The 27,765-nt window shown below is 38.6% G+C and overlaps 1 protein-coding gene across 4 annotated transcripts in view; it reads left to right on the top strand.

Annotated features, from left to right (window-relative positions):
- Window positions 1-27,443, top strand: part of LOC308279555 (lysine-specific demethylase 5D) — a gene marked incomplete at both ends in the record, with an annotated part of 57,355 nt that extends 29,912 nt beyond the window's left edge. For 2 of the 4 annotated variants that reach the window (XM_080719687.1, XM_080719686.1), the window contains 16 exons: window positions 4,595-4,776; window positions 4,869-5,031; window positions 15,747-15,866; window positions 15,990-16,184; window positions 16,458-16,639; window positions 16,723-16,847; window positions 16,968-17,115; window positions 20,092-20,188; window positions 23,706-24,061; window positions 24,490-24,628; window positions 25,064-25,243; window positions 25,379-25,516; window positions 25,730-26,326; window positions 26,598-26,667; window positions 26,807-27,006; window positions 27,099-27,443. In XM_080719687.1, coding sequence (XP_080575813.1) covers window positions 4,595-4,776; window positions 4,869-5,031; window positions 15,747-15,866; window positions 15,990-16,184; window positions 16,458-16,639; window positions 16,723-16,847; window positions 16,968-17,115; window positions 20,092-20,188; window positions 23,706-24,061; window positions 24,490-24,628; window positions 25,064-25,243; window positions 25,379-25,516; window positions 25,730-26,326; window positions 26,598-26,667; window positions 26,807-27,006; window positions 27,099-27,443 — 3,237 coding nt within the window. Of the gene's footprint in view, window positions 1-4,534; window positions 4,777-4,868; window positions 5,032-15,746; window positions 15,867-15,989; window positions 16,185-16,457; window positions 16,640-16,722; window positions 16,848-16,967; window positions 17,116-20,091; window positions 20,189-23,705; window positions 24,062-24,489; window positions 24,629-25,063; window positions 25,244-25,378; window positions 25,517-25,729; window positions 26,327-26,597; window positions 26,677-26,806; window positions 27,007-27,098 lie in introns of all 4 variants that reach the window. The other 2 variants (XM_080719685.1, XM_080719684.1) reach the window with 2 other exon arrangements.
- Window positions 27,444-27,765: the final 322 nt, after the last annotated feature.

Below are 27,765 nucleotides of genomic sequence, written 5' to 3'. Positions count from 1 at the left end.
TGCCTCTTGTACTTTAATGTCTATGTCTTTTTCACAATTGGGAAACATTTTCTGCTATTATTTTACTGAATTGATTCTCATTGCCTTTAGGTCTTTTCCCATGCTATTACACTTATGTGCATGTTTGATCTTTTATTATTATCCCAGAGATCTTGAATATTCTGTTGATTAAAATTTTTAAAATTTTCCTTATTGTTTGAATGTGATAATTGAACCTTGGCTCCCAGATCTCATTTTCTTTCTTCATTTGAATTATTTGTGAGGCTTTGCACTGAGTCTCCACCCCCTTGGGCTTTTGTTTGTTTTTGTTGTTCTTTGGCTGAGATTAAAGCCAAGGGCAGTCTACTTCTGAGCTACACCCCAACCCTATTTTATTTTTATTTTGAAACAGGTGGTTGCTAAGTTGCAAAGGAGCTCTGAGTTACTAAGATTGGCATTGAACCTTTAGTCCTCCTGTGTTAGCCTCCTCAATATTGGGATTATAACATGTGCCTGCACCTGGCTCCTCTGAATTTTTTTAATCTGACTTATTGAGCTTTTCATTTCCAAGATTTCTTTTGTGACTTTTTATTGCTCAAAATCTCTTCATGGAATTTTTATTTATCTGCTACTCTGTCTTCCTTAATTTGTTCATTTTTTTCTGCATTTTCTTAATCTTTTAAAAGCTATTTTTAAAAATTCTTTGGCATTCACTTTTATATATTAAGAAGCATCTATTAGTAAGGAATTATGAACTTTAATAGTTATCATATTGTCTTGTTTTTTTCATACTTTTGTATTGATGTTAAAATTGGTGAGTATTTTTTTCCCTTTTATGTGTGGACCTTCTTATCAAGGATTGTTCTCTCAGTGATATGTCTTATTTATTTGTTGTATACTATTGAGTTTAATTCTAATTTGGTTTATAGTATAATTTCACTGTGGTTTCTTTACTTTAGTTGGTTATAATACATTGTATACTTATCAAAGTTGGAGGGATCCACTTTCTCTGTAGATCTTGCCATAGAAGGGCCTTTTTTGGTAATTCAAAAAAGTGGTATAGACAATAATGTATATAGGGCATATGTTCCATGTTTATTAATTCTTTTACTATTTAAGAGAATGACTTAAAATTTAATAGTAGTGGCTTTTACATAGGCATAATAGTTATGTCTTCCATATTTTTGTGTGTAGTTTTGAATTTTTCTGTAGTTTGTTTGTTTTTCATTTTTGTCCAAATATCTTTCTTTGCCATTTCTCCTCCTCCTCCTCCTCCCCCTCCTCCCCCTCCTCCTCCTCCTCCTCCTCCTCCTCCTCCTCCTCCTCCTCCTTCTTCTTTTTTTTTTTTGTGGGTCTGGAGATGGACCCCAGGGGCATTTGACCTCTGAGCTACACCCCCTGCCCTACTTTTTATTCTTTATTTTGAAACCGAGTCTCACTGAGTTGCAGAGGGCCTCACTTAGTAGCTGAGGCTGTCCGCGAACTGCGATCCTCCAGTCTCAGCCTCCCAAATGCTGGGATGACAAGTGTGCGCCACCACGCCGGCTTTACCATTTCTTCTAATATGGATATACTGGTATCTGATTCCCTCAGATTTTGGTTTTTTTTTGAAAATGTAGTTCATCCTTCATGCTTAGAAACTAGTATATATTCAGAGATAGAATTCAGATTGGCAGGATTTTTTTTCTTACTTTTTTTTCAGACTCCTGGCTTGTCATTCTGCTTTAATGTCTCTCTCTCTCTTTTTTTTTTAATGAGAAAAAAGCTGTTAAACATATTGAGAATAACTTAAAAGAAAGATAATTTCTATCTTGTTGCTTGTAATAGTCTCTTTAAGTTTTAACAGTCTGGCTATGCTATTTTAGCATGGAAGTCTTTTTTGAGTTTATACTTGCTTGAGATATATTGAACTTATTACAGGTAGATGCATGACTTGTTGAATTTCAGTCATTAATTCTTCAATATTATTTCTGCTTTGTTCTTAATTTATTATCCTAGGATTCCTTTAATGTGTTTCACAAGTACCTTATGTCAATATATTAACCATTATTCTTTTTGTCCTCAGAGTGGATAATCCTAATTGATAATTCTAATATCAGATTTGCTTATAATTTTTTTTTTACTGCAGTTATGATACTTTTCAGCTCTAGAATTATTTTATGCCTTTTTATACTTTGAGATTTTGTTTGGAAATATACTGATCGGAATCCTTTTAAATTTTTGTACACTTAACACATCAAATTTAATAGTTTTTTTAGAAAATTGAAAATTTTTGATTTTTTTAAATGGACAGTTTCTATTATTTTTGTTTTGTTGTTTTGACTTGATTTTTAAAATTTTTATATTTTTTTGTGGTACTGGGTTGGAACCCAGGGGCTTTCTACCTCTGGGCTATACTCCCAGACCTATTTTATATTTTATTTGGAAACAGGGTCTCACTAAGTTACTGAGAGCCTCACTAAGTAGCTGAGGCTGGCTTTGAACCTGTGAAATCCTCCTGGCTCAACCTCCCAAGCACAGGGATTATAAGTATGTGCCATCACCAGTGGCCTGTGATTTAATTTTTTTTTTTTAATGGGCCATACTTCCCAGGATTAATTTGATAACACTGAAAGAGAAGAGTTGGGCCTCTGAGTTGGTATTTCTTTCTTTTCTGGCTTATATTTCATAGTGACTTTTCTAAACTATTTTTGGTGATAAGCAGTCTTCCTTCTATTCTTGGTAGATTGGCTCTGTGTGTGACCCATGTACAACTTTTTTTTTTTTTTAACTTTCTGTGTGAAACATTGCTTGAAGGCCGCCTACAGGTGAAACTTTATAGACCTAGACCTCTAGGGTAATTTGAGCTTAATCTTTATCCTAGATGAGGCCTCTTAGATTCTTTGTAATGTATATGGAAGCATTTTAGAGTTTTTTTTTTTTTTATCCCACAGCCTTTTATTCTCAGGCTTTTTGTCATGTCATTTTGCTCCAGTTACTATTCTTTGTTGTAGAAGGGATGGCTATTTCATTTACCTTACAATATTTTGCCTTCCAAGTAACTGTTTTTCAATTCTGTGATAACAAGCCAGGAAAAATAAAAGTAAGTCCTTGGCATTAGTATAGAGCATGGTCTCAGTAGATCCAAACATAATTGCTTAAGAAAGAAAGAGTCTCCTCTATTTCAAAGGAAGCCAAGGCCTTTGTTTTTTTTGGTGGTACTGGGGTTCCTGGAAGCCCTTCTATCTCTGGCTACACTCCCAGACCTATTCTATATTTTTATTTGGAAACAGGGTCTCTTAAGCCAGCGTGACTGGCTTCGAACCTGTGCGATCCTCCTGTCTCAGCCTCCCAAGCGCGGGGATGACAAGCGTGTGCCACCACACCAGGCCCATAAATTGCCATTTTTAACTCCATTAATCCAGAGAGTATGGGATGGGCAAGGTTAAGTTAAAATGGCATGAAGCCTTTCTGTTGTTTCTATTGATTTTAAATTAAAATGGCATGAAGCCTTTCTGCTGTTTATATTGATATTTCTCATGATGAAGTAAAAGTTTTAGTGTTGACTCAAGTTCTGGTAAATTTGAATTAGAATTTTGTCTTGTATATGTGTTTGTTGACTTGGGATTGAGCCCAGGGACTTTATACCTTTGAACTATACTCCCAGCCTTTTATTTTTATTTTTTCTTGAAACAGTCTTGCTTAGCTGTTGAGAATCTCATGAAGTTGTTGAGGCTGGATTCAAACTTGTGATCCTCCTGTTTTAGCCTCCCAAGCACTAAGACAATAGGGCATATGCTAGAATGCCTGTTTTTATTTTAGTGGTTCTGTGTAGAGATGGGTCCTTAGAGTTTCCTAATTTTGATTTCACTGACATTCTTGCTAGCAAACATTTTTCGTATTTTAAAAATTCATCTATAACTATAGTTTCAAGATACAAGAAAGAAAAAATGAATTGCATTATAACTAATAATTTTGTATCAAGGAGTACATACTCCAAATTTTTGTGCAAAATGTAGAGCAAAATACTTTTGACAGAAGCATGTTAAAGGGAAATATGATTATGACATTGAGATGAAAAGGATAGTTAAGAAACATTGTAGTGGCTATCAGTATTAAGAGGATTAACAGAACATCTGGAGAATAGCAGGTAGATTATAAATTTGATAAAGTAACCTTAACAAACTTAAAAAGTATTAGCCGGGCATGGTGGCGCATGCTTGTAATCCCTGAGTTTGAGAGGTGGAGACAGGAGGATCGCACAGGTTGGAAGCCAGCCTCGCTGGCTTAGGAGAACCTGTTTCCAAATAAAAATATAAAATAGGTCTGGGGGTGTAGCCCGGAGGTAGAAGGAACCCCAGTACTACCAAAAAAACCAAAACCAAAACAAAAACAAAACAGTATTTTTAGACAAATGAATCTTAATCTGCATTAAGGAAAATTAGAATTTTGGGCTTCAGTACTCTTTTTCCCTAAAAGAAAAGATTTATATGCATAGTTCTTTGGATAGTCCATAAATACTAATATGCAACATGTTCTAAGGACACAAGTATATTGTTCTGTATGTTTATCTCAGTTTGCCTTTCTTTACCTAATCCTGCTCCCTAACATCTTTGACAAATCTCTGACCCAACAGGAATATGCAACCAGTGGTTGGAACCTGAATGTGATGCCAGTGCTGGATCAGTCTGTTCTCTGCCACATTAATGCAGACATCTCAGGCATGAAAGTGCCCTGGCTCTATGTGGGCATGGTGTTTTCAGCATTTTGTTGGCATATTGAAGACCACTGGAGTTACTCCATTAACTACCTGCATTGGTGAGCAGGGCTCTGAATTATTGGGATGATATTAAAACAACCCCTACTGCAGTCGTGTGCAGACTTTCTCTGTCTCCTCTTTACCTGAGCAGGGGTGAGCCAAAGACCTGGTATGGAGTACCCTCGCTGGCAGCAGAACATTTGGAGGAAGTGATGAAGAGGCTGACACCTGAGTTGTTTGATAGCCAGCCAGATCTCTTGCATCAACTTGTCACCCTTATGAATCCCAATACCCTCATGTCACATGGTGTGCCAGTGAGTATCTGGAATGAAAGCACAAGGGAAAGGACAAATGTAATGTTTACCCTAGGGAATAAAGGAGAGGAAATCAAGTTATATGCATTTTGGCATGAACATCATATATCTTTATGCTGACTTTAGCATCATATATCTCCTCTTATGCTGCAGTCAGTCTGTAGCCTTTTATATAAATCTTGTGGAATATCTAATAAAGAAAGGGAGACATTAGATAACTCCTTGATAACATAAAAAGCAAAACCTTCATACTACATCTCCATCCAAGCCTAGAAACAATCTGTTACCGCCGGGCGTGGTGGCGCACGCTTGTAATCCCCGTGCTTGGGAGGCAGAGACAGGAGGATCGCGCAGGTTCGAAGCCAGCCGCGCTGGCGTAAGAGACCCTGTTTCAAAAATATAAAATAGGTCTGGGAGTGTAGCCCGGAGGAAGGAGGGCTTCCAGGAACCCCAGTACCACCAAAAAAAAAAAAAAAAGAAAAAGAAAGAAGCAATCTGTTACCTTTTCCCATTACTAGGTATAAATTCTTATTTTATAAAACACATACGTGAGGGAATGGTTGTCAACTTTTCAGATTTTTCCAGGATTGATTTTTATCAGATTGTTTTACAAAAGAAGCATTTTGTTAGAATCAATGAAATAGAGTACTTTGTTTTGTAACTCTACACTTTTTCTCATTTAAATTTTTATAAGTTTTGAGTAATCACTATACAACTTTCCATAATTTGTATATGACCATTTCCTCAAGTTTTTCTCTCTGAACAAAATGAACTTAACATCTCTGTGACATTGTACAAGCTCTAACTTGCATTTTGGTGGTACTGGGGTTCCTGGAAACACTTCTACCTCCGGACTACAATTTTTATACTTTTCAGGGTCTCTTAAGCCAGCGAGGCTGGCTTTGAACCTGCACGATCCTCCTGTCTCTGCCTCCCAAGTGCAGGGATTACAAGCATACACCACCACACCCGGCTTATTTTTTAATAGCACTCTTGTCTCAAAAGGAAAAGATAAACCTGAATATTGCTAGTAATTAAATCATCCAGCTATATGTGGTTATGCTACTTGTCTTGCCTTGTAGTTCTAGTTATTTTGTTTCTTAGCAGATTTTTTTTGTCATATATGCTTAGCACAAATTCTCATGCATATTTTGGATTGGAATTTCTCTTTTATTGGGAAATTTATTTACTGGTATATATTTGTTTATAGTATCACTTGTATTTATATAAATTGGGTATCAGTATTCTTAAATTAATATATAGTGACCTTCTTTATCTCTTTTACAGTTTTTATTTTGTCTCATACTACTAGAGTAACTCCAGCTCTCTTTTGGTTACAATTTGCATGGACTATCTTTTTTCATTCTTTTATTTTCAACTTATTTGTGTCTTATCTATATTATAAACAAGGTAGTTGGATCATGCTCTTTATTAAGTCTACCAATGTTTTCTTTCTTAAAAGTGTAACTTTAAAGTTAATGTAATTATTGGAATGCAGAGTTATTTGTGCCATTTTATTGTTTACTATGTATATCCTCTTTTTTATTTTTATTTTAATGTGGATCATGTTGAAAATGGCATACATTCACACAATCCTTAGTCTCCTCCCCTTCATTTCTACTTTCCCCCCTCCCAATAGTGTAGCTCCTCCCTTAATCAACCTCAGCCTTCTTCCTCTTCTACCCTTCCATTCTAGCTTTGCTGAGGTTTTATCTTCATTATCTGGATGTAATCCTTCTGGTATCCCCAATACTCACTAATATGATATATTAGAGAAAAAATATGTCCCTTCTCTTTCTGTGCTTGCCTGATCTCACTTAACATAATGTTCTCCAGGTCTTTCATCTTCTTGCGAATGACATAATTTTGTTCTTTCTTATTGCTGAGAAGAATTCCATATGCTACTCATATTTCCCTTAATTTTGCAATCCATTCATCTGTTGAAGAAGACCTAGGTTGGGTCCATATTTTGGCTATTACAAATTGTTCTGCTATGAACATAGGTATGTATATGTTACTGTAGTTCTCTGATTTCAACCCTGTGGAAAGATACCCAGTAGTGGTATAGCCGGATCAAATGGTGGATCTATTCCCAGTTTTCTAAGGAATCTTCATACTGATCTCCATAGCAGCTGAACTACTCTGCACTCCCACCAACAGTGTAAAAGAGTTCCTCTTTCCCCACATCCTTGCCAGCAGTTGTTGTTCAGTCTTTTCAGATTGTTTTGGGAAATATTGTTAGTACTCTTTAAAATTGATTTAGCCCTCACCTGCTTAGGTAGAGCTTGCAAGTTAGAGTTGAGAGTTTAGAGTCTTCTTAGGTCTTTTCTGAGTGTGCCTCTTGTTTTAGACACATAGTAGCCTATGTGTCTAAATAAAATGAAAAATAATATATTATGTACATGCCATGTAAAGATAAGTTAGATGCAGGTGCTATACTACTGAGACTGGCCTTGCAATCCTCCTGCCTCAGTCTCTTGGATAGCTGGGATAACAGGTATGTACCACCACACCCGGTAACATATATATATTTTTTAAATAAACTTTTATTGGTGCATTGTAGTCATACATCTCAATGGGATTAAAAAAAAAACTTGTGGATATATATATGCACACATCAGCCAATCAGCCCCTATCCAATCTCTAACATCTTCCCTCCCCTTCCCTCCTACCTGTGCTTGGCTTCCTGATTGACTTTGATATGATAAGTACATCATGTGCTTTAAAGAGTTTCCCTTATCCTACCTCTTATCTCCTTAGATATATCATCTTAATTGCTCCTCTATAGGGTCCCTAGAGTTCCTGCTGTTACCCATTTCTCCTTAATATTTTGCACATTAAGAAAAGCATCTGATTTCTTATTTTTTTGTGACATTTCACTGTAAATGTCATAATTTTGTTCTCCCTTACGGCTGGGCAAAATTCCATTGTGTACATATCCCATAGTTTTGAAATCCACTCATTCATTGAAGGACATCTTGGCTGGTTCCACAGTTTGGCAATGGTGAACTGTGCAGCTACAAACATGGTTATACATCATTAGTTTGGTATTTTGGTTTTAATTCTTTTTGGTAGATACCCAGAGGTGGTATTGCTGGATCATAAGGTAAGTTCCTTTTCCTTCTTCTGAGGATCTTCTATATTGTTCTCCAAAGTGGTTGCACCAACTTGCAATCCCACCAACAATGTGTTAGAGCTTCTATTTTTCAACAGTTATTCCTACTTACTGAAAACCTGAAAGCTAGAAGGTGACAGCCAATTTTTTAAAAATAGAGGTCACTTGGATCTGGAAATCTGCTGAGAGATTAGGTGAGGCAGCAGCAGCTTCTAGTGCTTCCTGGCCACATAGGTGAAGAAACCCGTTGGCCCTTTGCTGTGGAGCAGGCCCCAGTTCCAGGGCTGCTGCTCAATAGGCTCTGGGACCTGCCTTGCTGGCTCCAGACCCGGCCTTGCCACGTGGCAGGCTCCGGGCCTGGCCTCACTGGCTCCAGACCTGGCCTTGCCCTGAGCTAAGTATCTTATTTTGAACATTTTGCATTTCTTTCTAAAATTATCACAGTTTTCTTTATGCTTTTATCTGCATATCATCTTTATGCTTTTATTGTTCTAATTATACATTTTGGGTTCAAATTTTTTTTTTTTATTGGTGCACTGTATTCATACATCATAGTGGGATACAAACTTTTGTAGACATACATGCACACATCACCCAGTCAGCCCCCACCCGATCCCCACCCCATTCCCTCCCCATCCCTCCTTCCCATGCTTGGCTTAGTGGTTGACATCTAGTATTATAGCAATTTATCCAAATTTAAAAATGATAATCTCACATAACAGTCTCATTTGTCTGATACCAAGCTTTTGATGACTTAAAGATAACATTTCAATATTTCTTTTTGATTTCTTTCTTATCAGAGAATATTTTTTTTATTTTTTTAGGTGAAACTATCATATATTTATATATTTATTTTTCAGAAAAAAATCTGTCCTAATATGGAATATGGATTCTAGATACCCAAAACGATCTTGAAAAAGAACAAAGCTAGAAGATATATCTTTTCTGATTTCAAACCATATAAAGCTACAATAATTGAAACAGTGTAGTACTGTTCTAAAGGCAGATATATAAACCATTGGAGTTAAATAAAAGCCTAGTAGAGCTAAATTCTTCCATATATTGTCAAGTTATTTTTGACAAGGTTTCCACGAACATTTGGTGGTGGAAATAATAATCTTTTAACTAAATATTGTTGAAACATAATAATTACATGGAAAAGAATAAAATTGGACCCTTACCTAATCCCATATACAAGTATTAACTCAAAATAGATAAAAGACTTAAATATAAATCTTAAGACTATAAACTTTTAGAAGAAAATCTGGGTCATAAAACCTCACAACATTGAAATTGGCAGTGATTTCTTGGATATGATTTCAATGGCAAAGGCAACAGAAGAGTATACAAACTCCCTAAAAAATAAAAAAAATATTGTATATCCAAAGACAATGTAAAGAGTTAAAAGTTACTAATAGAATGGGATAAAATATTTCCAAATGCTATATCTGAAGGTATATTAATATTCCAACTAGAAATCCTAAAAATTAACAACAATAAAGGCAAACAATACAATTTAGAGATAGGTAAAAGACTAACATAAATAATGAATCTCCACAGATAACCAATCTTAGTTGTCTGTTGGATGGAAAATCTTGTTTCTCTGGTTCTGGTGTGTGTTACCTATTTCTTCTTTGTAGTTAATCTCTTTGAGTATTTTCTCTAGCGCTGGTTTTGAAGATATAAATTCCTTCAGTTTCTGTTTGTCATGGAAGCTTCTTATTTCCCCATCTAATTTGATACATAGTTTTGCTGTGTAGGAAATTTTTGGCTGGAAGTTGTTTTCTTTCAGAGTTTGGAATATGTTCTTCAAGCCCTTCCGGCTCTCATGACTTGGTTTGGGAAGTCTGGAGTGATTCAAATTGGTTTGCCTCTGAATGTCACTTGGCCCTTTGTTTTTGTTGCCTTTAAGATTCTCTGCTTGGCTTCCACATTGGTCATTTTGACAATTATGTGGCGTGGGGATCCTCTTCTCTGATCCTGTCTGAAGGGAGTTCTATAAGTTTCCTGGATCTGTATATCAACCTCTTGCTCTATGTTTGGAATATTTTCTGCTATTACGTCCTTGAAGAGATTGTTGATCCCTTTGGTTTCACTTTCTTTTCCCTCCTTTATTCCAATTATTCTTAGGTTAGCTCTCTTAAAATGGGCCCATATTTCTTCAATATCAGATTCCTGCTGTCGGATATTTTTTCCTAGATTAGAAACTATGCGTTCATTTTTGGAATGATCATCTTCTAAGAGCGAGATTCTGTTCTCCATGTAGTCTAATCGGTTGTTTGTGCTTTGAATTGAGGCCTTTACTTCATTAATTGCATCCCTTATCTCTTTTTGGCTCTCTCTGAATTCTTTTCTAAACACCTCTATTATTTCTACAGTTATTTTCCTGAGTTGATCTTCTAGAAATCTCTGATTTTCTGTTTTATCGGGTTCTGATGTTGTGGGGTTGTGGGCATTCATTGCTCCATTGTTATTCCTCTTTCCCATGATTTCGGAAGTTTGTGCCTTCTCTGGGTTCTTCCCTTGGGTCACTATGACTTCACTTAAGGTGTTCTGGATCTCGAGTCAGTAGTATCTCAGACCCCAGTACTCCTTTACTGGGTTGTATCACAGAGTCTTCGACCCAGGGAGTGGATAGAGGCTGCTTTAAACTATGGGGCGTGCCAGGTTGCGCGTTCTCCTATGGTGTGATATCTCTGCCACCGCCCCTCCCCCACTGGGTCAAGTCCCAGGGAGTACAGTACTGGGATTTCTCCTCTGTGGCCCGCAATTTGACTCACTGTTCTTGAGTACGCAGATGATAGCTGTACTGGACTCGGTGAATTCGCTGCTCTTGACGCCGGTGGCAATATGGTGCTGCTGCTATGCCCTCAGCCGTGAGGCTGGCTTATTTCTTCTTGGTTTTGAGTTCCACTCCGAGTCCCTGCAGCGTGTGCTGAGCTCAGCCACTGGGAGCTTTAGATGCTCCCTGCGCTTAATTAATCCCGCCTGGCTGTTCCGCAGCGGCTCACCTCGGCTTGCTGTAGCTGTCCAGTGAATTCGCCGCTGCCGCCGGCAGTATGGCACTGCTGCTGCGTCCTCTGGCGTGAGGCCGATGTATCTCCTCTGTGGCTCTGAGCTCTGTTCTCAGTCCGCTTTCTCTCTGGAGCCTGGTGATTTTTTTGTTTCTCTGGGGATGGTGTTTTCTGGCTATGAAAGGCGCTGATTTTGTGGTAATGGAGATTGGTTGTTAGCGGGGCTCTTAAGCCCCGCTTTTCTCGGTCGCTATCTTCCCAGAAGTCCCGGGTTCAAATTTATACAAACAATATCCACACATATCTTGGTATGATTTCCTTCACCCTCTTCTCCCCATACATATTAGGTAGGTTGATAGTGATATCTTTATTTATGGACACAGCATAATTTGAACTGTTTCATTTTTCAATTCTTTCTTTTCCTCATTTCTCTCCTAAACCCTTCCATTCATCTATTGGTCACCTTCCTCAATTGTATAAAGTTTCTTTTTTTCCTATTTTCTGCCTAGCAAATATATATACACACACACACGTGTGTGTGTGTGTGTGTGTGTGTGTGTGTGTGTGTGTATGTGTGTGTGTGTGTATGTGTATGCAGTGGAATTTTACTGAATGGAAATGTGCAAAAAAATTACATCATTTGCATGAAAATGGGTGGAACTAGCGAATATTATACTAAGATTACTCAGTTGCAGAAAGTCAAGGGTGATGTTTTCTCTTCAAATACCACTTAAAAATTAAAAAAAAATCTTTCTCTCCCTTTAATCCATATATTTGAAGATAGAACCTTTCTTATTCTTCTCAACATTTATACCAGTGTTCGTGAGATTCTCAATTCATATCTTTCCTATTCAAAGCCCAGTTATGCCAGGGCAGTGAGGTGAGTTGCATGAAGGCTAAAGAAAGTGCCTGGAGATAGCATGGAAGACATTTGTTTTATTGGAGAAAACTTATAAAAGATAAATGGCTGCTTCAAGAAGAGTTCAGTGGCAACAGATAGCACATTGTCCCTCACAGTGCTTCACCAAGTAGGGCCTCTTCTCCCTCATGTTGTTTTGTCTAGTAACAACTGGCTAGATGAGTGACATATTCCTTGAAAATCCTTTTGCTAGATGACTGACATATACCCTAAGTCCCACCCAATCTACACTCAGAGAGGGCTTACTTTTTTAGGTTACAGGAGCAGTGACACCATCAACATCAGCTTGTTTAGTTTGCTTTTTCCTAAGGAGTTATTTTCCTGGCATGTATATATGAAAGTAGCTTTCTACAGATACCATTAGCTTGTACTAGTTCTCCATGTACACAAGAAAAAGACAGCATTCTGCCGGGTGTGGTGGCGCACACTTGTAATCCCCGCGCTTGGGAGGCAGAGACAGGAGGATTGCGCAGGTTCGAAGCCAGCCACGCGCGCTGGCTTAGGAGACCCTGTTTCCAAATAAAAAAATGTAAAAATAGGTCTGGTAGTGTAGCCTGGAGGTAGAAGGGCTTCCAGGAACCCCAGTACCACCAAAAAAAAAAAAAAAAGAAAAAGAAAAATAAGAAAAAAAAGAAAAAGACAGCATTCTTGAAGATAGTAAGTCCAGATAATCTGGACTTTCTAGCCCATGCTTGCTCTTATTGTTCTCTCAATGTGACTAGGTTTATAGAAACAGGTAGGGGATACCCATTGACTTGATGTTTACTATCTTCCTTTCCTTTAGGAACTATACCTTCCACCTGCCATATGCCAAATATCATTACAGTCTTATCACTCTCATCTACTGCAGTATTTTTCAAGCAGCACATCAGGGTATATACTGTAACTGCACAGCAGCAATGCAGTGAGCAACAGAATGTGATAACTTCTACTATAAGAACCGGCAGACTGAATACAATTCCCCAGGTATCATGAGGAGATTGTAACCAAGCAGAAACAGGATCAATACTAAGTTTACTTATGGCAGAAATAAGAGTTTGCAACTTAATTATAGCAAAAGATAGAGGTAATTTTTGGGGATATACATACAACATTCTTTTAATAAATAATACAAGTACCTGTCTTTGCTGCATTTAGCATATTCAGCATTATTCTGCAATGAAGTACCACTTTTCACATTTTTGTAGTTTCCTCACTAAGAAAAGTCCTGATTATGAGTGTTATAAGCCAGCAGTATGCTTAGAAAGTATAGCAAGTAAGTAAATTGACCAAGTACCTATTCAAGTCACCAGATGTTTAGTTTTTTTTTTTTTTTTTTTTTTTTTTTAATTTTGGTGGTACTGAGGTTCCTGAACCTCCAGGCTATACTCCCAGATCCATTTTATACTTTTTTATTTTTGGAAACAGGGTGTCTTAAGCCAGTGCAGCTGGCTTTGAACCTGCGCGATCCTCCTCCCAAGCTAAGCGTGCGCCACCATGCCCGGCTTTTATTAAGCTTAAATTAGGGATTTTGGACAAAATGGAAAATATGCAGACTGCAATATAAATTTTTTCTAAGAAAATTGGCCAGTCCAGTTATAAAACAAGTATAACCACCTATTGGTACCTCATGTGCATAACTACTCCCCAAGGGAGCTATATACTTCCACATGTATTTCAGCTCTATCATAGTAAGTTTTCATTGTTTTTTAATATAATAGTTAAGTTAGTTCTTCTACAAGGACTCAACAGAAGGCTGAGAAGTGTTACTGCCATTGTTTCTTTTTATACAAAAAGAAACTTTTCATTTTCTCCCATGTTGCACTTGTTTACCACTGCATATGACCTCCGTTGGACTCAGTTGGCTGCTTGGAGAATAGTGGAGGATAGTGGCAGCTGAGTGCATACTTATCAATCTAATTTTTAAAATTTCTGCACGTCTACAGTGGTATTTGCTTACTCTGCAAATACTTAGCTAAGGATGAAATGTAAGATACTCCTAACAGATGTTGTTGATACAGGAAAAACATATTCAACAGCAGTGCTCAAACAGACTAATCCAAGTACTTGGGAGCCAGTCCAGTCTTTGTGATATAGAAAAGTTGAAAACCCATCCTTTTTCTTAGAGACCATTTGAGCTGCATCATCCATGTGGGAAAAAGATTTAGAAGTTAACCTCACATCATTAATGTAATGAAACATTAACAGTGTCACATTTTGTCTACTGGGCTAGAGCTACCACCACCATACTACAACATAGGATTAAGTTATTTAAATACCTTTGGGGGGAGACATTGAACATTTAGTGTTTCCCTTTCCATGTGAAATCCAATAGCGTTTTTCTTTTTTTAATTAGACCCCTTATAGTTTCCTTTGTTCTCTTTCAACTTTTGATCCATACTCCCTGTTCATTGCTTCTTGATCTTTTTAGTGTTTTACAAAAATTTACAGCCTGTGTTGCTTGAGAATTAGGAAGCATTTTTAATAAAGGGTAGAAATTTTGGAAACATCCTCCTTTGAGATGATTCACCATCTGGACCAGTGTAGTTTGCTGGAAACCTGTAATGGCAGTCTCTCTATATATAAATACTCCAAATCTTGTAAGGTAATGGGTAATTCCCTATATTGGGCCAAGTATGACTTCTATACCCTGTCTGAAAGCCAATACAGGCCTTTTACTACATTTTTTTCTGGCATTCTGCATAAACTTGTTTCTTATATATACCAATTCTACCTCTGTTGCTTTTAACTCTGCCATGAGGAAGGGCCATATTATAGCTATTGCCATCATGTAAACAGCTCTTTTCTTTAGACCATATTCCATGCCCACAAACAATCACATGTTCCATAATATCTAGAGGTGTCACCATATTCATGTGATGGCCCATAGATATTCATAATAGCCACTAGCCCTTTCCATAAGGGTACAAGGCCATCCTAGGATTTCCTTCTCTATGTTTCCTCTTTCTAATTGTTGCTATGTCTTCAGTAATTATGGTGGTTTCTCTGGCCTCTCTCCTGGCTAATTGTAATATTCACAGCCCAGTCATGCCAAGATAGTGAGGTAGGTTGCAGACAGGCCAAAGAAAGTGCCCAGACATGGCATGAAGCATATATGGTATATTAGGAAAAGCACACAGAAGATGAGAGACTACCCAAGAAGAGTTCAGTGAGCATTAAGCTGCTAATAACATCCTGATCTCTCAAGGTAATATGGTAAGCAGCATCTCCTCTCAGAGTGTTTTTCCAGTGGCAGCTGGCTGGATAGTGATCTGTATCCTCTTGCACAGTGCATTCAGCTTCATGCCCATTATCACTTGGGGATTTTATATGTTAGGTTGTAGAGCAGTAACATCATCTTGCACCAGATTGTTTAGTTTGCTTGTATGACCAGTATTTCAAGGAGCAGCTGTCCTCATATGTGTTCAAGAAAATGGCTTTATTGAGATAATACTAAGTTGTCCTAGTTCTCAGTATTTACAAGAAAAGGCCAATGTCCTTCAAGATAATATGTATATGAACTTTCCATCCCAGGGTTGCTCTCATTGTTACATTTATGTGGCTAGATTTTGGGAATCAGAAAAGGAACATTCAAGAACATGGTTGTTTTTACTGTCCCATTTTATTAGGGACATTACAACATCCCAGCATTAGTTCTTACCAGCATTCCAATTTTTCTTCTGTTCAGGTTGTGCGCACAAACCAGTGTGCAGGGGAATTTGTTATCACTTTCCCTCGTGCTTACCACAGTGGTTTTAACCAAGGTTACAACTTTGCTGAAGCTGTCAACTTTTGTACTGCTGACTGGGTGAGTGTAAAATGTAGTGGCCTTCAATGTAGAAAGGTATAAAGAACAGGGGAGGGGTCTTTGTGGAGAAACTAAGTGTTGTGGTTTTCAGCTAGCCATACACAATCTTGAACGCACTTGCAGCTACCTGCTGGACGCCAGTGTATTGAACACTACCGCCGACTCCGGCGCTATTGTGTCTTCTCGCATGAGGAGCTTATCTGCAAGATGGCTGCCTTCCCAGAGAAACTGGATCTGAATCTAGCAGTAGCTGTACACAAGGAGATGTTCATTATGGTGCAGGAGGAGCGACATCTACGAAAGGCCTTGTTGGAGAAGGTGGGTGGTAAAGAGCAGGGCTTATGGATTCAGCAAATATTCTATGGTAGGAAGACACAAATCAACATTGAGAATCACTCTATGCCTTATCTTTAAGTAATGCTTTTTAAAATTGAAGGGCAGACTTTGTATATGTTTATATTTTTTTCTTCCAATTTCTCTACAGCTGTCCTTACAAGGTTGAGCCCACAACAGGGCTCAGTGTTGGCTGAGGTGGGGTGTCCACAACCCTGCTCCTAGTCTTTACAGTATATGTGGGTTGAACACCCCCAGGGCATCACGGAGGCTGAGCGAGAGGCTTTTGAGCTGCTTCCTGATGATGAGCGTCAATGCATCAAGTGCAAGACCACATGCTTCCTATCAGCTCTGGCCTGCTATGACTGCCCAGATGGCCTTGTCTGCCTTTCCCACATCAATGATCTCTGCAAGTGTTCAAGTAGCCGGCAATACCTACGGTGAGTGTGGATCCTACATGAAAGAAATAAGAGGAGGTTATAGAATTGGACCAGATGTGTTCTTCCTTCCTTTCTTCCTCCAGGTATCGGTATACTTTGGATGAGCTGCCTGCCATGCTGCATAAGCTGAAGGTCCGAGCTGAGTCTTTTGACAACTGGGCCAACAAAGTGCGAGTGGCCCTGGAGGTGGAAGATGGCCGGAAGCGCAGTGAGTAATGGGGAATTGAAGGACATTTTAAGCAAGCTCTCTTTCTTCCTCTTCAGTACTCCCAAACATCCTTTCTGCTTTCCATAATACTGTCTACGTCTTACAAATTGTACTTTTCAGGTGTTGAAGAGCTAAGGGCACTGGAGTCTGAGGCCCGTGAAAGGAGGTTTCCTAATAGTGAGCTGCTTCAACGACTGAAGAACTGCCTGAGTGAGGCAGAGGCTTGTGTTTCCCAAGCCTTGGGCCTGGTCAGTGGCCAAGAAGCCAGGTATGTTAGATGAGAGAACATAGAAGGTAGCAATGTATGAAAATAAAACATGTATAGGCTATAATAGAGAGTTTGCCAAAAGTAGTATATCTGGCCATATTGCTAACTGAAATTTAACATTAGTTTCTGAATCTAATCTCACAATTAGGTAAGTCATAGAATGAATACATAACTCATAAACAGTAAACAATGCAGTATGAACTAGAAATCATTGAAATGGATAATTTTAAACATACTATGATGTAGTTTAAACTAAAACATAACTGATAGTAAAAATAAAGAGTCAGTAGTACAATTGCTGTACTTATTAGCACATCTCACAAAATTACCCAGTCATCATAATTTCTGTAAATTTTATTCTTGGCTGTACAATTGGATAAAATTTTAGTGGTTAAAAATTTCTCAAGTTCTATTTAGCTTTTGATTGTCAAGTAGGACAATAGAACTTCCTGAAGAGTTAAATTTTTTTGTGTGTGTGTGGTACTGGGGTTCCTGGAAGCCTTTCTACTTCCAGGCTACACTCCCAGACCTATTTTATTTTTGGAAACAGGGTCTCTTAAGCCAGCACGGCTGGCTTCAAACCTGCATGATCCTCCTGTCTCTGCCTCACAAGTGCGGGGATTACAAGTGTGTGCCACCACACCTGGCAGAAGAGTTAAAATTTAAATAATGATTTATAAATATATTTTAGGTAAATGTAGAGCAATGAATGATTATAATGTGAAGTCAGATGCTTTAAAATTTTTAAATAAATTTTATAAAAAGATTTGGTAATTGTAAGAAATTTTTGAAGATTTTCATCATTTGGTTTATGTTAGAATAAGAGCATCAAGAAAGTAAAGCCTGTGTATATCATTGTGAAACCATTTCTACCTAAAAATTTGGATAATTTTTTCAGCTGACTGAGAAAACAGAAAAATTTAAAGTTGAGAATTACATAGTAAGACAAATAAAGTTGATTATTTCAGACCAGTTTTAAGGGCAGATCAAACAAGATTGGACAGGACCTGATTTAAAAAAAAAACAGAGATTGATGATCAATAAGGTAAAATTTAGCTATAATTTATTTATTTTATTTATTTATTTTTTTGGTGGTACTGGGGTTCCTGGAAGCCCTTCTACCTCCGGGCTACACTCCCAGACCTATTTTTTTTATATTTTGGAAACAGGGTCTCTTACGCCAGCATGGCTGGCTTTGAACCTGCGCGATCCTCCTGTCTCCACCTCCCAAGCGCAGGGATTACAAGTGTGTGCCACCACGCCCGGCAAATTTAGCTATAATTAAAACCTAGATATTAAGAAAATAGACTGCTTTTCTCACAGAAAAAAATGTTTTCTTCTTTGATGCCATTGTACTCATATCATCAGACTTTGGTTTTTAAGACTTAAGAATTTTTGTAAATATTTTGTTTTTAATTTACACACAAAAGTTGTAATGCCAATTTACATTTACATTTTTTTTGTTTTTGTTTTTATCTTTACCATACTTTAGACTAAACACATTATTTTTTTGTTTTTGTTTTTCTCTATCATACTTTAGAATCATTATTTCATATATCCCTGCTTAGTTTTTCTAACTTGTTTGTTCATTATTGAATTTTTTATAACATGAAATAGTAAAATTTTTAATATAATTTCCTTTAGACAACTTTTTTTGCTACATTTCAAAAAAAGATAAAATGTTTTTCTCTTTGATGCCATTGTACTCATATCACCAAACTTTTTTAAGACTTGGGAATTTTTGTAAACATATATATTTGTGTGTGGGGGTGGTACTAGGGTTCCTGGAAACCCTTCTACCTCTGGGCTATACTCCCAGACCCATTTTTATATTTTTATTTGGAAACAGGGTCTCTTAAGCCAGCGTGGCTTGCTATAAACCTTTGCGATTCTCCTATCTCCAAGTGCAGGAATTATAAGCATGCACCCCCACGCCCGGCAATATTTTGTTTTTAATTTTTAATGTGTGTGTGTATATAATGTGTAAATATATATATATATATATATTTACACATTAAAAAATATATACACACACAAACACACACACACATACATGCCTAACGATCAAATCAGAATGAGCATATTTTATCTCTTCAAACATTTACCAATTTTTTTGTGATAATACTGCAAAATCTTATCTTCCAGCTGCTTTGTAGTGCATTATCTCTAGCTTATAGTTTTGTTTTAATTATCTAACCCAATGACTATAACTGTTCCACTTCAGACGTTTATTTTTTGTACATATTTTTCTTCTCATTTCTTCCTTGTATTTTCTTTAAAAATTGTTATAATTTCTTCAGTTTCTGGTTTAATAGACATCATCTTTAGTCTCACTGGTAAAAATTAATACTCCTGTATTCTTTTGGCTGTTTATTTTTATGACTCATTCATTTTTATACTTCACTTAATTTTTATAGAAGTATAAGCTGTCTAGAGACTTTTACATTTTTGTTTCCCTTAAAAAGAAACTTATTTGCTGGGCGTGGTGGCACACGCTTGTAATCCCTGCGCTTGGGAGGCAGAGACAGGAGGATTGTGCAGGTTCGAAGTCAGCCTTACTGTTTCCAAATAATATAAAAAAATAGGTGTCTGGGAGTGTACCCAGAGGTAGAAGGGTTTCCAGGAACCCCAATACCCCTCAAAACAAACAAACCAAAAAAATCCTATTTCTATTAAGGTTTATTATTTTGTCTAATGTTACTAACCATGAATCTAATTGGTATCAACATTTATATTTTAGCATTTCCTCAGAAACTTGAATTCTTTCTTGATAGCTTTAGTTTCTTTTATACCAACAGTTTATATCAGCTATAAAAATATCTCTAGATCTTTTTTCATCTTAAGCTTTTGATTCAGTGTTTCTTAAGATCAAAAGAAAGATCATTACAGAATTTGCTATAACATGGAAGAGAATCAAAGATGTTTAGTGTGGGATTATCAGGTTCATTAAGCAAGTCCTTCCTCTCTGGTTCTTAGGATGAAAACCCCAAAACTTACTCTGACTGAGGTCCAGGTTCTTCTTGAGCAGATGGGCAGCCTTCCCTGTATCATGCATCAGATTGGAGTTGTTAAGGTGAGAAGGGGCCTGACAAGATGCATTTTTTGTTAACAAACGACGCTGAGTTACTAGAGAAGTTTAAAAACCTGATTATTTTAAGGAGCCCTTTAAAATACTATGCTCTTTCATAGAAGCTATGGAAGTGGGTGGTCTTATATCCTGCCTGTATACAGGAGATATCCTTTTTTTTTTAAATTTTATTTTATTTATTTTATTTTTAATTTTTTATTGGTGCACTGTATTTATACATCATAGTGGGATACAAAAAACTTTTGTAGACATACATGCACACATCGCCCAGTCAGCCCCCACCCGATCCCCACCCCATTCCCTCCCCATCCCTCCCTCCCATGCTTGGCTTAGTGGTTGACATCTAGTATTATAGCAATTTATCCAAAATTAAAAATGATAATCTCACGTAACAGTTTCATTTGTCTGATACCAAGCTTTTGATAACTTAAAGATGGAATATGGACTCTAAATACCCAAAATGATCTTGAAAAAGAACAAAGCTAGAAGATATATATTTTCTGATTTCAAACCATATAAAGCTACAATAATTGAAACAGTATAGTACTGTTCTAAAGTCAGATATATAAACCATTGGAGTTAAATAAAAGCCTAGAGATATATTCTTCCATATATTGTCAAGTTATTTTTGACAAGGTTTCCACGAACATTTGGTGGTGGAAATAATAATCTTTTAACTAAATATTATTGAAAAATAATAATTACATGAAAAAGAATAAAATTGGACCCTTACCTAATCCCATATACAAATATTAACTCAAAATAGATAAAAGACCTAAATATAAATCTTAAGACTATAAACTTTTAGAAGAAAATCTGGGTCATAAAACCTCACAACATTGAAATTGGCAGTGATTTCTTGGATATGATTTCAATGGCACAGGCAACAACGGGGTATACAAACTCCCTAAAATATAAAATATTGTATATTCAAAGACAATGTAAACAGAGTTAAAAGTTACTGATAGAATGGGATAAAATATTTCCAAATGCTATATCTGAAGGTATATTAATATTCCAACTAGAAATCCTAAAAATTAACAACAATAAAGGTAAACAATACCATTTAGAGATAGGTAAAAGACTAACATAAATAATGAATCTCCACAGATAACCAATCTTAGTTGTCTGCTGGATGGGAAATCTTGTTTCTCTGGTTCTGGCGTGTATTACCTATTTCTTCTTTGTAGTTAATCTCTTTGAGTATTTTCTCTAGTGCTGGTTTTGAAGACATAATTTCCTTCAGTTTCTGTTTGTCATGGAAGCTTCTTATTTCCCCATCTAATTTGATACATAGTTTTGCTGGGTAGAAAATTTTTGGCTGGAAGTTGTTTTCTTTCAGAGTTTGGAATATGTTACTCCAAGCCCTTCCGGCTCTCATGACTTGGTTTGGGAAGTCTGGAGTGATTCTAATTGGTTTGCCTCTGAATGTCACTTGGCCTTTTGTTTTTGTTGCCTTTAAGATTCTTACCTTGGCTTCCACATTTGTCATTTTGACAATTATGTGGCGTGCCGGGCGTGGTGGCGCACGCTTGTAATTCCTGCGCTTGGGAGGCAGAAGCAGGAGGATCGAGGCCAGCCGCGCTGGTTTAAGAGACCCTGTTTCAAAAATACAGAAAATAGATCTGGGAGTGTAGTCCAGAGGTAGAAGGGCTTCCAGGAACCCCAGTACCACCAAAAAAAAAAAAAAAAAAAAAAAAAAAAACAGTTATGTGGCATGGGGATCCTCTTCTCTGATCCTGTCTAAAGGGAGTTCTATTAAGTTTCCTGGACCTGTGTATCGACCTCTTGCTCTATGTTTGGAAAATTTTCTGCTATTACTTCCTTGAAGAGATTGTTGATCCCTTTGGTTCCACCTTCTTTTCCCTCCTCTATTCCAATTATTCTTAGGTTAGCTCTCTTAAAATGGGCCCATATTTCTTCAATGTCAGATTCCTGCTGTTGGATTTTTTTTTTCTAAATAAGAAACTCTGCGTTCATTTTTGGATTGTTCATCTTCTAAGAGCGAGATTCTATTCTCCATGTGGTCTAATCGGTTGTTTGTGCTTTGAATTGAGGAGGCCTTTACTTCATTAACTGCATCCTTTATCTCTTTTTGGCTCTCTCTGAATTTTTTTCTAAACACCTCTATTATTTCTACAGTTATTTTCCTGATTTGATCTAGAAATCTCTGAATTTCTGTTTTATCATGTTCTGATGTTGTGGGATTGTGGGCATTCATTGCTCCATTGCTATTCCTCTTTCCCATGATTTCAGGAGTTTGTGCCTTCTCTGGATTCTTCCCTTGGGTCACTACGACTTCACTTAAGGTGCTCTGGATCTCGAGTATGTGGTATCTCAGTCACCACTACTCCTTTACTGGGTTGTATCGCAAAGTCTCAGTCCTAGGGAGTCAATAGAGGCTGCTTTAAACTATGGGGCGTGCCAGGTTGCGCGTTCTCCTATGGTGTGATATCTCTGCCACTGCCACTCCCCCACTGGGTCAAGTTCCTGGGAGTCAGTACTGGGATTTCTCCTCTGCAGCCCGCAATTTGACTCACTGTTGTTGAATACGCAGATGGAGCTGTAGTGGACTCGGTGAATTCGCTGCTGCTGCCACTGCCACTGGTGGCAATATGGCACCACTGCCACGCCCTCAGCTGTGGGGTTGGCGTATTTCTTCTCTGTTTTTGAACTCCGCTCTGAATCCCTGCAGCATGTGCTGAACCCAGCCACTGGGAGCTTTAGATTCTCCCTGCTCCAAAAAATCTGCTGAATCCTGCCGGGCTCTTCCGGCAGTGGCTCACCTCGGCTCGCTGTCCGCCTCTCCTCTCTGGAGCCTGGTGGCCTGTTGAGTGCATTGGTCTGTAGACGTAGCCGTTCGGTGAGCTCGCTGCTGCCACCGGCAGTAAGGCGCTGCTGCCGCGTCCTCGGCTGTGAGGCTGGCGTATCTCCTCTGTGGCTCTGAGCTCTGTTATGAGATTCCCTCCCCTCTGGGGCTGGTGATTTTTTTTTCTCTGGTAATGGTGTTTTCTGGCTATGAAAGGCGCTGATTTTGTGGTAATAGAGATTGGTTGTTAGCGGGGCTCTTAAGCCCTGCTTTTCTTGGTCGCCATCTTCCCGGAAGTTGGAGATATCCTTCAAAATAAAAATTACTAAAGAAACTAGGCAGACAGTAAAGATCCATGAAAGTCTGGTCTTTAGGGTAAGAGAATGTGAGGAGAGGGAGTTTTTTTTTTTTCAGGTTTTGGAATCTGATTGCTTTCCAGAGTAATAAGATGATAATACAGTAGGCTTGAAAAAGTAAATTTTAGATTAAGAAAAAAATGAGGGATTTTTCAGATTAGAAAAAGAAACCTTTAGCAGTTTATAAAGCCATAATGGTCATGTCTTAGGACACTACTGAAGATAAGTATTAAACAACAGTAAATGTTTGTTAGAGAAGATGGGGAATGGGTCATAACCAGGTAGTTTGAGTGTCTGGATGGCTAAAGATTTTCATTTTAATTACAATTTCTTGCAGGATATCCTGAAACAGGTGGAAGCCTACCAAGCTGAAATTAAGGCTCAGACCTCACTGCCGTATAATCTAACGCAGCTGCAGTCCCTGTTGAAGAAGGGGCAGCAACTGGGTGTGGAGGTACCTGAAGCCCATCAGCTCCAGCAGCAGGTGGAACAGGCACAATGGCTTGATAAAGTAAAGCAGGCATTGTCTCCCTCAGCCCAGAAAGGCTCTCTGGTCATCATGCAGGGACTTTTGGTTATGGGTGCCAAGATAGCCTCCAGCCCTTCTGTGGACAAGGCACTGGCTGAGCTGCAAGAACTGTTGACTATCGCAGAGTGCTGGGAAGAAAAGGCTCATTTCTGCCTGGAGTCCAGGTGCGATCCAGCCTCTCCCAATCTATACCCTTTCTCTGATTTTAACTTTTAGGAGTGATCCAAAGTACACTTTTCATGGTGACCTTGGACACTAGATTACCAGTGAAGCATCTGCTAAAGAATTGTCATGTCATAGTTCTGTGTCATGATAGTCTTTTATGATAGGCACTAATTAAGTATTTTTAGCTGAGTTTATTCTCAGATCATAGACATCATTATATATTTTATAGTTGCCTATAATCCCCTTCAGTGTTTGAAGAATTCCTCAGACTTGGACTGTTGTCGTTCTCTTTATCAGATTTTTTATGTCTTATACTTTTAACAAGGACAGATAGGACCCCCCCAAAAAAAATGTATGTATGATATTTATACCTTTGTATACACCTGTAACATTTGATAATGGGTTTCTCTTTTTTAAACATTTTTAGGCAGAAACATCCACCAGCCACATTGGAAGCAATAATTCGTGAAACAGAAAATATTCCTATTTACCTGCCTAACATCCAGGCACTCAAAGAAGCTCTAACTAAGGCACAGGCTTGGGTTGCAGATGTGAATGAGATTCAAGTGAGGATATGTTTGCTGTTTCCTACTGCAGAATAGAAAAGAGACAACTTTTTTTCTCTGTTTTTACTTTTTCATTTGAGTTGTGCTAGAAAGTGAAGATGGGAGGTTGGAGGGTTTAATGAGGAAGCTGAGGATTCTGGATAAGAACAGAGAGGAAGGAGAAGCATATGAACCAAGAAGTTAGCAGAGTCTCCCAAAATAGAAGAAAAACTAAAGCAAAGTATAGAAGAGCAACTGGCCCAAATTGGATTTTTGGTTATTAGAGAAAGTAAGATCTATAAGATAAAAGTAATTTTTATCTCATTTTTCTTCTTTGGAGTAGTCTGTACATTGTATATGTTATTATTATACAGATTAATATCAGTCTTGCTCAACACAAAACTAAACATAATAATGTTAAGGAATTTAACTGAGTTTCCCCTTACTTTATACTAGAATGGTGACCACTATCCATGTTTGGATGACTTGGAAGGCCTTGTAGCTGTGGGCCGAGATCTACCTGTGGGGTTGGAGGTGCTGAAACAGCTAGAGCTTCAGGTAGTCACAGCACATTCCTGGAAGGAGAAGGCATCTAAAACCTTCCTCAGAAAGAATTCTTGCTACACACTGCTGGAGGTGAGACCTGGAATCTTGACCACAAATCTTTTCTGCTCTGGCTCTGGGTTTTGAGACAGCTCATAAGAGGATAAGAGCTTATGGAGAGCACCAGGGAAGAAAAACATGTTATTACCACTCTGTGTTCTCTCTCAGGTGCTCTGCCCATGTGTAGATGCTGGCTCAGACAACATCAAACGCAGTCGGTGGATGGAAAAGGAGCTGGGGTTGTACAAATCTGACACAGAGCTACTAGGGCTGTCTGCACAGGACCTTAGGGACCCAGGATCTGTGGTAAGCAACTTGACACAGGGAGAAGTTGGGTTCTGGGTATTTTCTTAACTAAAAAAATATAGCCTAGCCATGACAAGTTATATAAGCTGAATGCCCATGGATAGACAGTTTGCTTCCAGAGCCACAGTTCTGGCTTAGGAGTGTAATATTAAGGGGACCTAGAAAGGAGAGGATGAGCTGCTGACCTACTTTCCCCCTTTTCATACACAATAGATTATAGCCTTCAAGGAGGGTGAACAAAAGGAAAAGGAAGGTATCTTACGGCTGCGACGCATTAACTCAGCCAAGTCCAGTCCACCAGCGTCTTCGACCACAGTCTCTGCAACTTCCATCTGTGTGTGTGGGCAGGTGCCAGCCAGGGTGGGAGCACTGCAGTGTGACCTTTGTCAGGATTGGTTCCATGGGCAGTGTGTGACAGTACCCCGCCTTCTCAGCTCCCTGCGGGCCAGTCCTACCTCACCCCCACTACTTGCCTGGTGGGAATGGGACACCAAATTCCTGTGTCCTCTGTGCATGCGCTCACGGCGCCCACGCCTAGAAACTATCTTGGCATTGCTGGTAGCTCTGCAGAGACTGCCTGTTCGGCTGCCTGAGGGTGAAGCTCTACAGTGCCTCACAGAGAGGGCTATTGGTTGGCAAGGCCGTGCCAGACAGGCTTTGGCCTCTGAGGATGTGACTGCTCTTTTCGGACAACTGGCTGAGCTCCGCCAGCAGCTGCAGGCTGAACCCAGGCTTAAGGAACCCCATACCTACTCTTCAGTCCTTGCCTCTGACTCTCTCAGAGATAGTAGTGGCAGCAATATGCCCAAGGTGAGCTTCCCACCCCAATTTCTTATCCTCAAATTTTATCTTCTAACATGGATTCTATTTAGGTTCTATTCCTTTCATTCTTCTTTGCATCAGCCCACCACCCTATTTGTATCATTCATTCTAGGTCCCTAAATGTTGGGTATTTCCAGCAGCCTGTTTCTGTCTTCTCTTTGCAGGAGGTGGTGGGTCCCAGGGTTAGAGTAGGGGAAGGAAAAATAGGGCTTGTTTCTTCAGTTTAGTTACTGTTACTCATTCTTGCATTCTTTGGCAGGTTCAGGGATTGCTGGAAAATGGAGACACTGTGAGAAGTCCTGAGGTGTTAGCTTCAGGGGAGATCTCTGGTAAAAGTGGTAGGTCTAGGTGTGAGTAGGCTGTTGACTGAATAACAGTAAAGTTATCTATGTGATCTTCAGTTCTGTAGTGGTGGTGGGGTAAGACTGATGGCAACATGTGACACATCTTGTTCTCTTAACTCCCTAGATCTGGAGTTGCTGTCCTCATTATTGCCACAGTTGACTGGTCCTGTATTGCAATTGCCTGAGGCAATGCGGGCCCCCCTAGAAGAGCTTATGTTGGAAGGGGACCTGCTGGAGGTGTCCCTGGATGAGAATCACAGCATCTGGCAGCTGCTACAAGCTGGACAGCCTCCAGACCTCCAGCGGATCCGCACACTTATGGAGGTAAGAGAGAGGTCATGGTCTGGGTTCAAGGAGAAGGCAGGGAGCCACACCTCTTTCTACCGTTTTTTTTTTTTTTTTTTTTGGCATTGTAGCTTGAGAACCCTGCACATCAAGGGAATCGGACAAGGGTTCAGGCACTGGAAAGACGACGACAGCGGCAACAGAGGCGAAAAGTGGATCAGGTTAAGAAGGGTGAGGATTTTATTCCAGAAGACCTAAAATCAAAAAGGGCCCGGAACTTAGGGACTAAGCCTGAGGAGGGCCAAGAGAAAGAACAGTTTAAGGAAGCAGAACATGAAAATACTTTGCTGACATCATCTACAGACCCCATCTTGAAAGGAAACCAGAATAGTTTGCAACAGAAAGATCCCTCAGCTACTTTTCCTTCTTTGATGCCTTTGTTACACTTGTCCTACTCTCACCAGCAAGAGTTATGACAGTACCACAAATGTTTATTTTTTCCTTTTCTTTTTAATCTCACTCCCTCTTGGCCAAAACTTCTAGATAGACTTATTCCCTCTCTAGAATTTATCACCAGATTTTTCTATCCTTATAATGATATGATATAAAAATTCAGCTTATAAGGCCATGGTTCTGTATTCCTTTTTCCACAAGTCTCTTGTAAGCAATTTATCTGGGATTAGCATACAGAAAACAAATCCCTTAATCTATCTACATTCTAATCTGGATAGAGACAAACAAAATTTGGGGAAAGGTCATGTATGTCCTTCTCTCCACCTCCTTTTTCTAATCCCCCTT

Source organism: Muscardinus avellanarius (assembly GCF_963383645.1).
Source record: "Muscardinus avellanarius genome assembly, chromosome: Y".
In the NCBI taxonomy this organism is placed as follows: Eukaryota; Metazoa; Chordata; class Mammalia; order Rodentia; family Gliridae; genus Muscardinus; species Muscardinus avellanarius.
Note: the sequence above shows the minus strand (reverse complement) of the source record. Positions and strands in the feature narration are given on the sequence as shown.